We start from the raw sequence: 17744 nt of genomic DNA, 5'->3' as shown, positions 1-17744 counted from the left end.
AACACATATTCCTTGTATCTTTTCCAATGTGAAATAATAATGGTGATCGATCGTGGGATGTTGTCTTTCACCATGAAGCACAGCAGGGCCTTTTGGCTTGAGAGATAGATATATCAGCTCTGAAGCTACTAGCATCTGTTTACAGATTTCACTGTCCAAAAATGGGTGGAGTAATATTTCCCATCCCACTTGTTCTTCCAGAACGTTTGCACTCCCCCATCAAGAAGTAGAGTCCCCTTGACCATGGAGTCTGGCAGAAGGGACTAGGGACATCCAAGGCTAGGTCTGTCTCTTGAGAGGCTCACCACCCTTGGAACCAGGCGTCGAGCGGTGAGGAAGGTGACCCGGAGGTCACGTGTGCAAAGGAATCAGTGCCCTCTGTCACCCCAGCTGAGCACCCAGCTACCATCCAGCACCCACTTGCCCTTGGTGAGCTGGCCCCGGCTGACACCACATAGAGCAGAGATGAGCCCTGCCCACGCTGCAGACCCACCAGCAAAACGGACACTTGGCATTGTTTCAAGCCACCGGTTTTTTGTTTTGTTCTGCTTTTTTATTTTTGGGCCGCACCGCGCGGCATGTGGGATCCTAGTTCCCCGACCAGGGATCTAACCCGCGCCCCCTGCACTGGAAGCACGGTGTCCTAACCACTGGACCACCAGGGAAGTCCCTTAAGCCACCATTTTGGGGTAGTTTGTTGTGCAGCCGTAGTGAACTGGAATGTCATCTATTCCAATTCCTCTCTTATTAAGCGAATTGAATTCTACCAAATACCTTTTTCCCTTCATTTTTTTATTGTGGTAAAAATATGTATCAAATTTACCCTTTTGACCACTTTTAACTGTGAGTTCAGTGGCATTTAAGTTCAGGTGATTCACACTGGTGTGCAGCCGTCACCACCATCCATCCGCAGAACTCTTTTCATCTTCCCAACTGAAACTCTGTCCCCGTTTAACAATAATTCCCCCTCCCATCCCTCAGGCCCTGGCACCCACCATCCTACTTTCTGTCTCTATGAGCTGGGCTACTCTAGGCACCTGATAGAATGGAATCATACACTCTGTGCAATTGTGTCTTGGTTTATTTCACTCAGCGCAATGTTTTCAAGGTTTGTCCATGTTGAAACATGTATCAGAATTTCCTTCCTTTTTAAGGCTGAATGACATTCCACTGTGTGTCTCTACCACGCTTTGTCCATTCATCAGTTGATGGACAGTTGGGTTGCTTCCACCTTTTGGCTATTGTAATGCTGCTGTGAACAATGGTGTACAAATATTTGTCCCAATGCCTGCTTTCAATTCTTTTGGGTGGATACCCACAAGTGGGATTGCTTCAAATACCTTTTGACAACTACTGATGTCATGCTTTCCTCCTTGGACGTATTAATATTACTAATTATAGTAACATCATTCCCAATTGAATCATCTCTGCGCTCTTGGAATGAACTCCACTTGGGTATGGTATATTCATTTCTTAATCTGCTTTTGGATTGTCTGAGTTAATTTTTAATTTTTGAAATGTGCATCAACATTCCAGTGAAAAGGATCTGCAGTTTTCTTTGTGCTGTGTGTGCTGTGTGTGTGTGTTATCTTTGTCAAGTCTGGAAACCAGATCATACAGTTACTCAGGCCAGAAGTGCCCACGGAGCACCAGACACCGGCCTGGACTTGCGGAATGGAGCCCGGACAGACAGCCACAGGGAGTCTGCCTGTGTGCTCCTCTCGTTCTTCTGGGAGAAGGTCCCTTCGGTTTCATTAAACACACTTGGAAGCTTGTCTTTACTTTCTGGGGTCAAGGTCGGCGACGTCGGTTTCCCCGCCTCCCAGCTGCCAAGCCGCAGAGAGAAGCTGGGCGAGGCCGCAGCTGGCCTCGGGGTCTAGCGGTTCAGGAATGAGGAGCTGGCCCTGCGGGGCCCCGAGCTCCTCCCTGCGGGGCCCTGCCCCTCCCCCGCCCTCCCCCCTCCTCCAACAGCCCCGCCCCGCCTCCTGCTCAGCCTCGTCAGTCGCGGGGAAACGCAAGTGTCGTCAAGGGAGTGGAGCCGCGGTGCGAAGTGGGCCAGCCACTTCCGATGACCACTAGCTGGTTTCTTCTGAACTTGAACTTCACCTACCCCCAGGAAGCCATTCCGCTCTAGGTGTGTACCAAAAAGAAATGAATGAGCACGTCCATACAAAGGCTTGTACCTGCGTGTCCACAGCAGCTTTCTTTATATGAGCCCCCAACTAAATGCCCATCAACAGACTAACAGATCAATAGAGCTGTCGGATATCCATATCACTCACTACTACTCAGTAATAAAAAGGAATCAATGTGCTGATACGTGTATGAATGTCACACGCTGTAAGCTTCCATTTGTATGAAGTTCTAGAATGTGCAAAACCAATCGAGAGTGATAGAGGTCACAGTAACGTTTAGTTTGGGGCTTGGTTTGATGGCGCCTCCGCTGTGTGTATGGAAAGTCCAAGTGATTACACTTAATATGTTTTGGGTCAATAAAAATAATGCGGATACGTGAGCCCCTAAAGCTGTAAATTTTACTTTAAATAACATTTTCAGTATCACCCACCACTTTTATCATTTCGTTCTTTTTATTACTGTAGTTCTAAGTATTTTTAAATTCTCGTTACGATTTTTTTTTAGACTTTGCAATGTGTGGCAATTGTGCGTCCTTGTGTGTGCACATGCGTGCACCGACTTCTAACCTAATCACACTGTCTTCAAATACAGTGGTCTGACACCAAGCTTCCAACTTGCCATCGTCTTCAGACACCGATTGCGGCCATGGGGGCAGAGGGAAGGTGCTCTGACCGAGGAAGCCTCAGTCACGGTGCCCTTAGTCACTGGCTCCTTCACGTTTTCTGAATCTTCACAGAACTGTTGTCTGCTTGACCTAAATACCTTCGAGGAAAGCCCGTGGAAACCTCCCTCTACGGTGCTAGATTTGTCTATTTCTCCCTGGAGTTCTGTCAATTTTTGCTTTATATATTTTGAACCCATTTTAACATTATTCCTAAAATGTTCTTGTTTTGTCTGATATTACTATAGCCACGCCAGCTCCCTCTTGGTTAGTAGGTGCCGAGTATATCTTTTTTTCTCCCTCTTTCACATGTGATCTTTCCGCAGACATATGTTTTAGGTGAGTGTCTAGTAAACAGCATATGCCTGGAGGTTGTGGTTTTGATGCAGCGTGACAATCTCTGTAATCTCTGACAGTTCCCCGATCTGAAGTCCTCTCAGAGGTGACGTCTGTTGTTTGTTGTGTCGGCCACCCCAGAAGCCCCACCAGTGGGGCTGGCTCAGCTCGTTGTGGGTGTCACAGGCTCAGCTCCACCACCTGTTTGTGTTGTACACTATAAAGCCCATCTGAATGGCAAGGACAAATAGCTTCAAATGGAAAACATTCCCGAATGGCTGCCCGGCAAGGGCAGGGCGCTCTCTGGGGAAGCTGAGATGCCCTGTGACACAGCCAGGTGCGTGTGCCAGTGCAGTGCCTATGAGAGGGTTTTGAAAATTAAGAATGTATTTTCAAAGCGTAATGAGAGCCCACGTCACGCCCACTAGGATGCTTATAATCAAAACTCAGTAACAAGGGCTGGTGAGGATGTCAAGAAATCAAAAGCTTTGTGTGCTGCGGTGGGAACGGTGCGGCCGCTCCTTGAACAATTCCACATGGAATCAGCCCCCGTCCCAGCATGGCCACTCCCAGCTACCGACCCAAGAGAAAGGAAGACACCCTGTCCGCACAGAATCTTAGGCACAAATGTGCAGAGCAGCATTACTCATAAGAGCCAAAGGTACAAACAACCCAAATGTCCATCTGATGACTGGGTAAGCAAAAGGTGGTCTAACCACACCGTGGAGAACTATACGGCCGTCAAAGGGAATGCAGTACTGATAGATGCTACGACATGGATGAACCTCGGAAACACGATGCTGGGTGAAAGCAGCCAGACACAAAAGGCCACATGGTGTATCAGTCCATTTATACGAAAGGCTCAGAAGAGGCAAATCCAGAGCGGCAGAAAGCAGATGAGTGGGTGCCAGGACTGGGTGGCAGTATGGGAAGCGGCTGCTAACAGGCCTGGGGTTTCTTCTGGGGTGATAACAATGTCCTGGAATTCATGGTGACGGTTGCACAGAATATACTGAAAAACACTGGAATGTACACTTTAGAAGCGTGCATTGTATGGTATGTGATTCCTATCGCAATTATTCAGTTATTTAGTTATTTATTTATTTATTTATTTATTTATTTATTTAGCCTGCACCAAGTCTTAGCTGCGGCATGCGGGATCGTTTAGTTGCAGCTTGCATGCGGGATCTAGTTCCCTGACCAGGGATCGAACCCAGGCCCCCTGCATTGGGAGCGCAGAGTCTTACTCACTGGACCACCAGGGAAGTCCCTCAATTTTTAAACATATTTTCAAAATGAAATTTGGCTCCCAAGCCACGGTGGCAAGGGCTCTAATTACAAATCACAACGTAGCAGCCGAGAGCAGGGAGGGAATTCTGAAGCCCCAGGGCCAACCCCACCTTGGCCACTTCCTACCTCCACAAACTTGAAGGTTATTCAACTTCTCTAAACTTACTTTCCTCGACAGTAAGCCCTCAGTAACCATTAGCTACTCCCAGTATGATTCGTGTTTCCTCATCTACGGTGCAGCCCGAGAGATGCAGCTCTGGGCTGGGAAGAGCGGCCAGGACCCACAGCTGGTTCTGTGCAGACACTTTCCTGAACTGCTTTTATGGGTCACCTCGACCAGTGCTCACAACCAGCCATGCCGTATGAGAGGGGAAACTGAGGCACAGAAGGCTGACAAAACGTATTCAAGGTGTCTCAGCTAGTGAACTGCAGAGATCAATGTCGATTTTTAAAGTATAGTTAAATACAGATAACATCAAGTTTACCACGTTAACCATTTTTCAGCGCCCAGTTGGGCGGCATTAAGTACACTCAGGTTGGTGTGCAGCCATCCCCGCCATCCATCTCTAGAACTGTCCATCTTCCCCAAGGGAAACTCTGTCCCCCTTAGACACTAGCCCCCCTCCCCCTCCCCCAGCCCGTGCCCCCTACCCCTCCCCCAGCCCGTGCCCTCCCTACCCCTCCCCCAGCCCATGGCTCCCCTACCCCTCCCCCAGCCCGTGCCCCCCATCCCTCCCCCAGCCCGTGCCCCCCTACCCCTCCCCCAGCCCGTGCCCTCCTACCCCTCCCCCAGCCCATGGCTCCCCTACCCCTCCCCCAGCCCGTGCCCCCCCACCCCTCCCCCAGCCCGTGCCCTCCCTACCCCTCCCCCAGCCCATGGCTCCCCTACCCCTCCCCCAGCCCGTGCCCCCCCATCCTACTTTCCGTCTCTAGGAATCTGACGACTCTAAGCGGCTCATACAAGTGGAGTCACACAGTATCCGTCCTTTGTGTCTGGCTGATTTCCCTGACCGTGATGCCTTGTAGGTCCAGCCATGTTGTAGCAGGTGTGAGAACGACCTTCCTTTTTAGGGCTGAATAACATTCCACTGATTGGATGGACCACATCTTGTTCATCCATTCATCCATTGATGGACACTTGGGTTGCTTTCATGTTTCAGTTATTGTGAATAACGCTGCTGTGAACACAGGTGTACAAGTATCTCTTCAAGATCCTGCTTTCCCTTCCTTTTTTTTTTTTGAATTTTTGAATTTTATTTTATCTTTTTTATACAGCAAGTTCTTATTAGTTATCCATTTTATACATATTAGTGTACATATGTCAATCCCAATCTCCCAATTCATCACAGCACCACCACCACCCCCGCCCCCGCCGCTTTCCCCCCTTGGTGTCCATACATTTGTTCTCTACGTCTGTGTCTCTATTTCTGCCCTGCAAACCGGTTCATCTGTACCATTTTTCTAGGTTCCACACATATGCGTTAATAAACGATATTTGTTCTCCTCTTTCTGACTTACTTCACTCCGTATGACAGTCTCTAGATTCATCCACGTCTCTACACATGACCCAATTTCGTTCCTTTTTATGGCTGAGTAATATTCCATTGTGTATATGTAGCACATCTTTTTTTTTCTTTTCTCACATCTTCTTTATCCATTCGTCTGTCGACGGGCATTTAGGTTGCTTCCATGACCTGGCTTTTGTAAATAGTGCTGCATTGAACATTGTGGTATGTGACTCTTTTTGAATTATGGTTTTCTCAGGGTATATGCCCAGTAGTGGGATTGCTGGGCCGTATGGTAATTCTATTTTTAGTTTTTTAAGGAACCTCCATACTGTTCTCCATAGTGGCTGTATCAATTTACATTCTCACCAACAGTGCAAGAGGGTTCCCTTTTCTCCACACCCTCTCCAGCGTTTGTTGTTTGTAGATTTTCTGATGATGCCCATTCTAACTGGTGTGAGGTGATACCTCACTGTAGTTTGATTTGCATTTCTCTAATAATTAGTGATGTTGAGCATCTTTTCATGTGCTTCGTGGCCGTCTGTACGTCTTCTTTGGTGAAATGTCTATTTAGGTCTTCTGCCCACTTTTGGGTTGGGTTGTTTGTTTTTTTAATATTGAGCTGCATGAGCTGTTTATATATTTGGGAGATTAATCCTTTGTCTGTTGATTCGTTTGCAAATATTTTCTCCCATTCTGAGGGTTGTCTTTTCGTCTTGTTTGTAGTTTCCTTTGCTTTGCAAAAGCTTTTAAATTTCATTAGGTCCCATTTGTTTATTTTTGTTTTTATTTCCATTTCTCTAGGAGGTGGGTCAAAAAGGATCTTGCTGTGATTTATGTCATAGAGTGTTCTGCCTATGTTTTCCTCTAAGAGTTTTATCGTGTCCGGTCTTACATTTAGGTCTTTAATCCATTCTGAGTTTATTTCTGTGTATGCTGTTAGGGAGTGTTCTACTTTCATTCTTTTACATGTAGCTGTCCAGTTTTCCCAGCACCAGTTATTGAAGAGACTGTCTTTTCTCCGCTGTATATCCTTGCCTCCTTTGTCATAGGTTAGTTGACCATAGGTGCATGGGTTTATCTCTGGGGTTTCTATCCTGTTCCATTGATCCATATTTCTGTTTTTCTGCTTTCCCTTCTGTTGGGGAGATACCCAGAAGTGGAATTGCTGGATCCTATGTCTGATTTTTCCAGGCAACCTCAGTTTTAAGCTGGGAAAGGCAAACCATAAGGAAATGAAATTCTAGTTCACTGCCATCAGAGCAGCAGACAGTAACTCCTCTCCCAGTACTACGTGCTGGTGAGGCCATGGAGCAACGGGAACTCTGCTGGGCAGTCATTTCAGCAACCACCGTGGCGAGGGATTTGGCAACTTCTAGCTCAGCTGAAGTGCAGATGTGCTGTGCACAGGCAGATCCCCTAGCGACGTGCTCACACGTAGGCAGAGAGGCCCAGACAGCAGCAGCGAAGGAGGAACTACCCTGATGGGAAGCCAGGAGACCTGGGGGAAAACACCCACAGATCCAGTCCTGAAGCTGGTGGGAGATGGGTCAGGGCCACGTGGTGCATCTAGGGAAGGTTACAGCACGTGCGAGACGGCAGTGCACATTGCTGGTCATCTCCCCCCGCTCCCCTGTAGGAAAGGTCTCAGAACGTGTTGGGGAGTGGGCTACACCCAACTCCGGACGGTGGTTGCCTCTGGGGCGGGAGAGTAGGGTCAGGCCCCGGTGTGATCTGTTAAGCTGCATGAGAAAGAAGAGGCAGAAGTAAAAGCAGAAGTCAGCGGTTCTGAAGATCCAAGTGAAAGGCAGGAAACGGAAGAAAAGACTAGAAACACATGAAAATGGTTAGAAGGACCTGCTGGGCAAGCAGGCTTGGGGAGCTTTTCCGGCCCCGGAATTCAGCACTTAGCAGAGAGGCAGCCAGGGCTCGAGGGGCACCTGGCAGCTGAAAACACCGGGAACCCAAGACCCACTTAGGAGGGGAAGAGGCGCTCTCCAATTTCATGGCTATCTGGGGGCTCGCTCGGGAACAGAAATTGCCTAGTTTATATTTACCCAAAGATTTCTACTCATGGAGGCTTTCGGAGGTGAGAGGGAAATGTTTACCTGTGGGACGTGCCCAACTTTAAGTGCCGAGAAACAAAATCTCCTTCGTCCCCCAGGCTGCGATGAGACGTGCTCCACGGGGTTTGGGCATTTCCATAGAACATGATTGTGAAGGGCTCCGGTCAAGAACAGTTCGGTGAACTGTCCTGTTAACAGTGACGACAGCTGCACTGTTTTGTTTCTGAATGTAACTTTCAACTATTTTATGAGTATTAGTCTTAATAATTTTATAATTAACTTTTTATAATGAAAACTACCTGAAGCAGCTATAGGAGATGTTAAGATTTGACACAGCTACCTGATGTATAGACAAGAAACCCAAAAGCTACAAAGAAAAAGACAGACATTTAGACATCCATGACCGGGGAAACCTTCAACCACGTTCCCTTAAGATGCCCACAAAGGCAAGACAAATGAGATTAAGAAAACGTATGGGGCTTCCCTGGTGGCGCAGTGGTTGAGAATCCGCCTGCCAATGCAGGGGACACGGGTTCGAGCCCTGGTCGGGGAAGATCCCACATGCCACGGAGCAACTGGGCCCGTGAGCCACAATTACTGAGCCTGCGTGTCTGGAGCCCGTGCTCCGCAACAAGAGAGGCCGCGATGGTGAGAGGCCCGCGCACCGCGATGAAGAGTGGTCCCCACTTGCCGCAACTAGAGAAAGCCCTCGCACAGAAACGAAGACTCAACACAGTCATAAATAAATAAATAAAAGAACGTGAATTTCTTCAAAAAAAAAAAAAAAAAGAGCAAACTGGGCTATTCATTTCAGTAACAGTCAAGTGGTCTTAGTTTGCATTCAATTTCCAATCAGTTTAAAAAAAAAAGAAAAAAAAAGAAAAAAAAAAGAAAACGTATGTATCACCTGTATGACAGATGAATGGTTAATGTTTATAATGTAAAACAAGCTCCTGCACACTTTCGGAAGAAAAAGTCCAATAATGAGGAAAGGATATAAACCAACAACCTACAGAAGAATAAATCCTAACTTCCAACAGACAAGTGCACAAGCACCAGTTGTGCACAAGTGTGCATGCGTGTGTGTGGAGGGGCACGAGTTAAAGTCACAACGAGGTCTTGCTTTGCCCCCATCAGATTGGCACAAAATGGAAAAGCCCCCTGACGCCTTGCCCAGCCTCTCTCATCGCCGTTAGAAACTGAACCATAATGTCAGTGGGAAAGGCAACCTGGGTGCCCTTGAGTCGCCTCCTGACCCTGACCCAGAGGAAGGCAAGCTCCAGGGCGAAGGGGCAGGCACAGGAGGTTGGGGTGAGGGCGGCCGGTATAGATGCCACTGCAGCGGCGCGGGGCCAGGGGCGGCATCGGGGCCCAGCACCGTGAGCGGGAAAGACAGGTGCAGGGGGGTGTGTCCCACGCTGGGGCCACCGCAACCCCGATGGCGCTCTCGGCTGGCTCGTCGTCCCCACCGTGAGCCTGTATACCTGCACAATCAGAGCAAAACCAATACCACTGCTTTCAGGGGGAGCAGATCCCCAGGCCGCGTGTGGGGAAGTGAGAAGAGGCCAGGTGGTGCCCCCACTGTCACTGCTTCCCGGGGGAGGTGGGGCATCGTGGCAGAAGGGCCTGGAGGCCGGCCGCCTGCCTTTCGGATGCTCAGCGTTGAAACCTTCAGCAAAGTCGCACATCTATAGTTTCAGTTTCTGCGGAACGAGGGGGCTGCGCAGACGGTTTCTGAGATCCCTCCCAGCTTCGGAGCCTCGAAACCGTTAGGCCAGACGCGGGGGCAGGGCCCATCTGGTCACCATCGGCTTCGCTGCTTTCCGGGGGCAGGTTGCAGAGGAAAGAGCAGAGCCCGGAGGGGGCCCGGCCGCCAGCCTCCGTCCTCTGGCGCCTGACACCGCGGGCGCCCTCGCAGCCTGGGGCAGGGCTGAGGCTGGTTGAGGCCCCGGCCCCGGAAGCCGGGACTCACCAGGGCTGGAGGGGACGCAGGAAGCTGGGACTCACCAGGGCTGGAGGGGACGCAGGAAGCTGCGTGGCTGAGGCTGGCCACACTTTGAGAAACACTGATCAAAAACGGGGCAGAGAGAGAAGGTTCCAGGCCTCTGGCTTTGGTTGGATGGGTTCAATATAGGGCCGTCTGATTTAGCAAATAAAGACAGAACACGCAGTGAAACCTGAATTTCAGATAAACAATGAACATTTTTTTAGTATAAGCACATCTCATGAGACATTGGGGACACACTGGTACTAAAACGTTATTTGATGTCCTGCATTTCATCTGACCACCTTGGGCTTCTGGAGGTTTCTGCCCCATCCGAGGTGTCCCTTCCACACGAGTCTCTCCTTTGGGTGGAGTCCACCCCGCCCAGGGTCTCCCCAGGCCCCCGAGTGGAAAAGACCCCCTGCGGTTCCCCCCCTTCCCTCCCCACCCCCGGCACAGTGGTGTTCGTAGTTCTTCATGAAACAGTCCTGAATCACCCTGATCTCAGCGTGACACCTGTTTCCTGTGGGGACCCAGCCTGACACAGGAGTGGAATGAAACCCAGAAGGTTCCCAGGGTTATTTATTAAATAGGTATTGGTAAAAATAAAATAAAAACAACAAAATAAGTTATGGGTGCTTGCGGCTCAAAGGTATGGAATGAACGAGGCTATGCAAAGCCCCAATTCTCAAGGGATCCACTCTGTCAAGGAAGGAAACAGCGACTAAGAGAGAGGTAGCCAAGCAGGGGGGAATCAGAGCCCACCCCACATCAGACCCTGGTCCTCCCCCATTCCTCCACACTGCCACCTCCGTCTCTAACTGAGACACCCGAGAAATCACGTCTTTCCCCTCCCTCCCTCTGGCCTCCTCGAGGAGATGCCCATAGCCTTTTTCCTCTTCTAGGACATACAAAGCCTTCGAGATAACTGTAGTGGAACAAAGCTGCTTCCCGAAGCAAATGCTGGCCCTGCTCTTCAAAGCCGGCAGGCCCCGCCTCGGGCCCCAGTCCTCAGGGGAGGGGCAGAGGCAATGTTCACCGACAGGATTCTTCAGGTAACAACTTGGTTGAGACCCGCCACCCACTGGAGATGTGCCCAGAACAGAACATCCTGCCCAGGTACCCGGTTTCAAAATCACCTTGGTAGTCATGGCAACGGTCCACAGGCCAACCCTCGAGGCTCCAGGGAGAGGGGCCTCAGGGGACACTGAACAGATGCATGTGGGCTGCCCATCCCGAGACGCCATTCGGCAGGGACAGGACATCCTCTCCCTTCTGCCCTCACCTTTGTCTTTAAAGACCAGATGCCTTTCAGGTGACGGGGAATGAAACAGGTGTCTAAAGAACACGTTACCAAGTGGGAGAAAGAATGCATAGGGAGATGGTCTCTAAAGGGCAACCCAAAGGCAGACCCCTCAGCATCTCTTGGGCCTCAGTGTCCCCCCCCCCCCCCGAGGGGGGCCCTCTGGTTCAAGCATTAGCATCTGCATGAGAAGCACGCTTTGGGGTTGAAAGATGCCAAGTCCATGGCCCTACGCTGAGACGCCATCAGGGGATCACGGTTCCTAAGGACCCGGGCTTCTCCATGGGTGACAGACACCTGACACTTCAGTAACCCTAGCTGCTGAGGACATCTAAGCTATACCCTGGCTCTGAGGGAAGACCCAGCAAGCAACATTCTGGTGAGGATTCAACTTTTGACATTTGTGGGTGTTTCTTCATCTAGACGCACCCTGCCTTGTTCCACAAAGGATCTGAGGTGACGTGACTTCCATGTGACCTGCTGTCAGCTTGGCAGTCGCAGATGTCACAGTGAGTTAGTGCTCTGGACTTCGGATTTCCCCACCAGTCTGCTAGGCGCATGTGTTTACTATGACTCAGTCTCCCTGAAGCCAGATACCTCTGGGGACGCTCACTGGTAACCCCAGCGCCTGGCCTGGCACGCCAGCCAGAAGCTACCCTGCCCCACTGTCGCCAGCCCATGCTTGTAGCCCACATCCTGAAGCAGACAACCATTCTTTGTCCAACCATGAGTCTGATGGATTTCTTGGGGTCATTTCCCCCCAGCATTTTATTTCGAAAAATTTCAAACTACAGAAAAATTACAAGAATACTAAAATGGAACCCCACATCCCGGCCCTTAGATATTTGCTTTAACTCTTTGAAAGTAAGTTGCAGAGAGCATAACATTTCATAATGTTGAATATTCATACTCAGAGTATTGAAGCCCATAAGTTTGAAGGAAGGGGCAGTCTTCTGTCATCATCCTATCTTGTTGCACCCAGGACACTGAACACTGACGACAGGATGCCAGCGGAGAGCGCATTTTGATGTTAGGGTGGGTCAGCGGCCGGAAGCACCTTCCTTCCACACTTCAACGCACCTTCTCCGCAGGAGGGCGTCTTCGGCAGGTGTTTAAGTTGGTCAGGAACAAGAAGGCAAAGTGGAACTGGAGCACATCGCAGACTTTGGACCAGAAGTGGCCCGTGAGCCGCTGGAAGAGGTGCCACTGCGAGAGCTCGTGGTCACACAGCTTGAGGACCACAAAACCCAGGCAGGAGAGCACGCCCAGAGCCAAGTACGTTCCCGAGGAAGCGCTGCCGTGGCGCCCCTGAGTGCGCAGGGCCTGCCCCACAGCTGCTGCGACGTGTACGCCCAGCGCCACCTCAAACCCACGGGGGTGCAGCAGGGCCAGGCTGTAACTGCACAGGGAGAGGCCCTCGACGGCCAGGAGCAGCCAGGGCTTCCAGCCCCCGTCCAGGCAGAGGCACCAGGCCACCGGCCACGCAAAGATGGGCAAGGTGAGCCACTGGTCCAGCACGGCGGTGGGGCGCGTCTGCATCGCGATGCGCAGCCACTGAACCGGGCCGTAGACCAGGGCCATGCCCGCAAAGACGTCCTTCAGGTAGCAAGCCTTCCGTGCCTCTGTGGGGCCCCCCGGGGCGCTGGCCTTGCTCTGCAGCCAGTACACCCCCAGGAGCACGTAGGCCACGTTAACGAGCGAGTTGAAGGGCATGGCCAGGAGGGCAGGGAGGCTGGCGACCGGCGCTTCGGCGTAGTGCTCATAGCCCACTTGGACAGAGACACCTGCGAAAACACCGGTGTGGACGGTGGCCGCGCAGAGGCAGCTGACCAGGGCCACGTGGAAGAGGGCCTGCCCCGACTCGGGCTTCATCTGGAGCCCTATGTGTGACCCGGGTCGGAGAGCTTAAGAGAGCAGCCGTCTCCAGTGTTATTTCAGAATTCGGATAAACAGTTTTTTTGCAAAACACTCCTCAGCCTCCCAGCTGAGCCAGCAGGAAGAAGTCCCCGTGATTCCCGACGCAGATGCTGCGACCTTGCCCCGAGTGGAGGCGGTGGCCCAGAGGAAGGCAAGGGTTCCGCTGATTGGTTGGCACCAGTGGAGGATCGTTCTGCCTTTTTCCTCTGTGGTTACAAAAAGAGTGTAGTTAAAGAGTGTGGGTAGAAAGAAAACCATCCAAAACAGAGCCTCCATCTTCCCTATTCTCAGCCTCAGGATCCACCAACAGTTTTCATCAGAAAAAAAAAACACACAGAAATAAAAGTGCAGGAATACCCACAGTCCATTCACCTTCTTATATGTGGCCTCTAGAAGCCTCTAGAACCCTCTTTCACCTAGAGGTTTTGTGCCCCTCTCTCCTGATACCTATGCTGTTGTTCTTTCATCTGTGTACTATAAAAATCCCGCTCCTTGCCCTAGTTCCCTTCGAGCCACTGCATTTAGAGACTTAAATCTTTCCTAGGTCTGCTGTTAAAACTCAGAATGGGCTTTTCCACCTCAGTGGCATTACAAATGTGGAAGTTTCCAAGCCAGTCCCAAAGTCCTTTGAACCAAATACCCAGTTAAATGAGAAACCATTAGCTGTGGTCCGAGTTCTGGAATCTAAGGCAAGGATGGTGGGGGTGGGTAGGGGCGGGGGGAGGACTCCCTTCTGCTTCTTAGGTGTGAGGCCAGGTGGCACAGGGAGCCGTCCCCCAGGCCTGCCACCCTGGTTCACCCTCCTGCCTGCCCCTGAAGTGCCGCGCCTTTCAAAATCACCTTCTGTCCTTGGCTCACAAGAAAACCTTCCACTTCCTGCAGTCACAGAAGCAGTCCGATAATTTAAAAACAATGTGGACTTTTCATGGACCATCAACTGCTCTGGGGCCTGCTGCGGTGTGAGTTGGCCTGGTAGCCAAGAGATGTATTAATATCAACAAGAGAAGAGGTTCAATGCCCTGAAAGTGACTCAAAGCGAAGACAGCAATCAGGCAGGCAAGCATGGGGACGAGAGGGACTGTCCCTGTTCAAACCCCAGCTCCCCCACCTACTAACCATGTGATCTTGGGCCTTAACCCTTCCGGGCCTCAGTTTGCATACCTGCAGAATGGGGATGCTACCAGTACCTCCCTGCAGAGTCGTGGTGTGAATTAAATGAGTTCTTAGAGATGTAGACCACAGTTCATTTCTGAGGCCCAGTGTCCACCTGCCCTCCTGCAGTTCAGGCCCTGAAAGGGCGGGGCAGGGTCTGATTCTGTGCTCTCCCTCCGCTGCTCAGTTTCTGTTCAAGCACAAAACTAGCACCCCTGCTCTTTTTCCTCGTCCTGTTTGCCATTTCACTTCTCAGACTGGCCCTGGGGCCCACCTGTAAGATCCGGGAAGGGGCCCGCTGGATCTCTTAGTGAGCCTTCTCGCTCCCATCCTGCCTTGGGGGCCTGTTGTTAAGGGGACCAGCATTTCCACGAAGGAACTGAAGGCCTTGTCCCGACCCTCATCTCAGCATGCAGCACTGTCTCGCACCTCCTCGCTGCAGCTTCCGGTTAAGGAGCCTCTAGGCTGGGGGGCTGGGGGGCTGCCCCTGCCCCGGGGTCCCCACTTCCAGGCTGGCACACAGCAGCCCCCAGCGTCTCCCTCAAGGACCGCCCCTGCTTAGCACCCTTCAGTGGCCGGCTCTCCACTCGCACACGATCACGCCCCGACCTCTTGGCCAGGCACCAAAGTGCCATGCTCATGTAGCCCCGTGGGTGCCCCCTGGCCTGGCCTGCTGACACCCTCAGCTCGGCTGTGGCTTCCGCTCTGGCACCGGCACTTCCCCATTCCGCTCCTGAGTCTGGCTGGGGCACCAGCTGAGGCCCGGCCTCGTATCTCCAGGTCCTTCCCCGACGCCACCTGGGGCCCGACTCCCTGGTGTGAAGAGCCAGGCCTCCCGGGCCCCACGCGGCCAGCGCTAGCCTGACCCTCTTGTCTGCCAGCCAGCATGGAGGAGAGCTGGGGACCGGAGCCCAACACTGTCAGCTTGATAGACAAGGAGGCCCAGGAAGGGCGTGGAAAGTGACTCCTCTCCAGCTGCTGGCCAGAGGCTACCGAGCCCTTGCGCAAGCTGAAAGCGACGTGTAATCAGACGAACTTCCCAAGTCCACCAGGAAGACCAGGCTGGGTACCTTACGGCCTAGCTCCTCCGCACCCCTGAGGTGCTGTGACACTTGTTACGTGACTCTCAAAGTTCTTCCCAGCTTCCCCCGGCACATGAAGGGCCGAGGGCTCCCCAGCAACACCCTCTCCCCTGGTCTGGTGCTGGGCTCTTTGCGGGAAGTCCTGCAAAACGTGACAGTCTCCTGGCTAAGGGGTTAAGACGTGTTCCTTAAACTCTCCTGCTTCCTCAGTCTGGATGCACTGAAGCAGGAGCCACTGTCACGTGTCACAGTGGCGGTTTCTTTGGCCTGTATCGTTTATGACAACTGTTTATTGTGCCCATGACTACCCTGACCACCTTTGTTCCCTTTCTGCAGGTAAGGGGACGCCAGTCTGAGGGCTGTACCATGGGCCACCAGCAGCAGGAGAGCTCAATCTGGGCCACTTGGATGCCCAAGGAGCCTGGAACTACCGTAGTGATTCTTGAACTCTGAGGACAGAATCACTGAATGTGGCTAAGGCGCCTGGGAACCAGCAGCTTGGCTTCCTTATTTTACAGGGGAAGGAGTTGGGGCCAGAGAGGTGACGTGAACGGACAAGGTCACTTAGGGCAGTTGGTGGCACAGAAACACAGGTGAGGGCTCTTGTCCTTTGGCTGTGTCACAGGACTCTTTGGCCTTTTCTCAAACAAATGCTTCCAAATGCATAAACTAAAACAGAATTACAACAGAAACTTAATATGCCGAAAGACAGTTATTAAAGTATTTTTGAAAATGCATGATATATGGGCTTCCCTGGTGGCGCAGTGGTTAACAATCCACCCGCCAATGCAGGGGACACGGGTTCGAGCCCTGGTCCGGGAGGATCCCACATGCCGCAGAGCAATTAAGCCCGTGTGCCACAACTACTGAGCCTGCACTCTAAAGCCCGCATGCCACAACTACTGAGCCCACGTGCCTAGAGCCCGTGCTCCGCAACAGGAGAAGCCACTGCAATGAGAGGCCCACGCACTGCAACGAAGAGTAGCCCCCGCTCGCCACAACTAGAGAAAGCCCATGCGCAGCAACGAAGACCCAACGCAGACAAAAATAAATAACTAAAATAAATAAATTTAAAATGGATTTCTATTTATAAAAAAAAAAAAGAAAATGTATGATATAGTAATATATGTGCTTCTTAACTAATAGGTTAAATTACAGGATCTATGGGCAGGTTGAATAACTACAGTAATTTCTTTTTTTAAAATAAATTTATTTATTTTAGTTATTTATTTTTGGCTGCGTTGGGTCCTATTGCTGCGAGCGGGCTCTCTCCAGCTGCGGTGCGCGGGCCTCCCACCGCAGTGGCCCCTCCCGCCACGGAGCACGGGCTCCAGGCGCACGGGCTTCAGTAGTTGTGGCTTGTGGGCTCTAGAGCACAGGCTCAGTAGCTGTGGTGCACGGGCTTAGCTGCTCTGCGGCATGTGGGATCTTCCTGGACCAGGGCTCGAACCCGTGTCCCCTGCACTGGCAGGCGGATTCCCAACCACTGCACCACCAGGGAAGCCCAACTACAGTAATTTCAAAGCAGTTATTCTGTAATAACTTGTAATTTAGTTAATTTCAGGATATCTACAAGAAAAGTTATATGATCTCAAATGATCTGTCATTTCCTTTGGTGACACAGTCACCAGGCTTAACGCTCTGTGCTTTGCTGCCTACACTTGTAATTGCGGGAAAGGCCAAATTTCGGCTGGAGGTTGGTGAATGTGAAGATCAAATAAAGATGAGAGAAACAGGAAAAATCATCTGTTGTCATTCCAAGAGCCCGGACAGCAGCGCATTACACCCTGCGTCTGGCAGTGAGCATGACAGTGCAGCGACCAGACGGTCTCCTGCAAGATTTGGAACATCGGGGTGATGACAGTACCCACCTCTCAAGGTTGTTGTGAGAACTTACAGGATTGGCGCGAAAAGGCCAGCGATCACCATCCGGGTATTTTGCCTCTCTCGCTTTGCTGGGGGAAATTCAAATCTCGAAAAAGGGCGGACCCGAAAGGCGACCGTGCGCCTGCGCGCGGGGCGGGACGCGGGGCCCTGGGAAGCAGGCGGGGCAGGGTGACGCGAGGTGACGCGGGGCGATGCGGGCCGCTCCCGCGCCCGCCCGCTCGCCTCAGGCGCCGCCAGCCTGGCTGCCCGCCCGACAGCCGGAGAGGCGGCGGGCGGCTCGGCGCGCGGCAGCCCCGCTCTTTTTCTTGGGGCGCCGGCGGTCGCGGCGGCGCCCCCGCGTGGGGGCGGGACAGCAGGCCTGGGAGCCTGGGAGGGCTCCACCCCCGGCGTGGCGCGCCAGGCCGCGTTACCGCCCACTCTCACCC

General features: G+C 52.0%; 1 protein-coding gene across 2 annotated transcripts; it reads right to left on the bottom strand.

Moving 5' to 3' along the window:
• Nucleotides 1–12019: 12019 nt before the first annotated feature.
• Nucleotides 12020–17451, bottom strand: TMEM187 (transmembrane protein 187). 2 transcript variants are annotated; one of them, XM_068533523.1, is made up of 2 exons: nucleotides 17304–17451; nucleotides 12020–13404 (listed from the first exon to the last, which is right to left on the bottom strand). In XM_068533523.1, the coding sequence occupies exon 2, from the start codon at nucleotides 13151–13153 to the stop codon at nucleotides 12353–12355; it is 801 nt and encodes a 266-aa protein (XP_068389624.1). In that variant the 5' UTR covers nucleotides 13154–13404; nucleotides 17304–17451; the 3' UTR covers nucleotides 12020–12352. The 2 variants fall into 2 exon arrangements, with proteins under 2 accessions (XP_068389624.1, XP_068389625.1); XM_068533524.1 differs by having other exon boundaries at nucleotides 17330–17451.
• Nucleotides 17452–17744: the final 293 nt, after the last annotated feature.

This window comes from Eschrichtius robustus, chromosome X, assembly GCF_028021215.1.
Source record: "Eschrichtius robustus isolate mEscRob2 chromosome X, mEscRob2.pri, whole genome shotgun sequence".
NCBI classification, from domain to species: domain Eukaryota; kingdom Metazoa; phylum Chordata; class Mammalia; order Artiodactyla; family Eschrichtiidae; genus Eschrichtius; species Eschrichtius robustus.
The sequence above is the reverse complement of the archived record's forward strand: the minus strand, read 5'-3'. Positions and strand labels throughout refer to the sequence as shown.

What these genes read in the sequence shown, in the direction of transcription:
- TMEM187 (XM_068533523.1), bottom strand. Translation starts at nt 13,153, where the DNA reads ATGAAGCCCGAGTCGGGGCAGGCCCTCTTCCACGTGGCCCTGGTCAGC.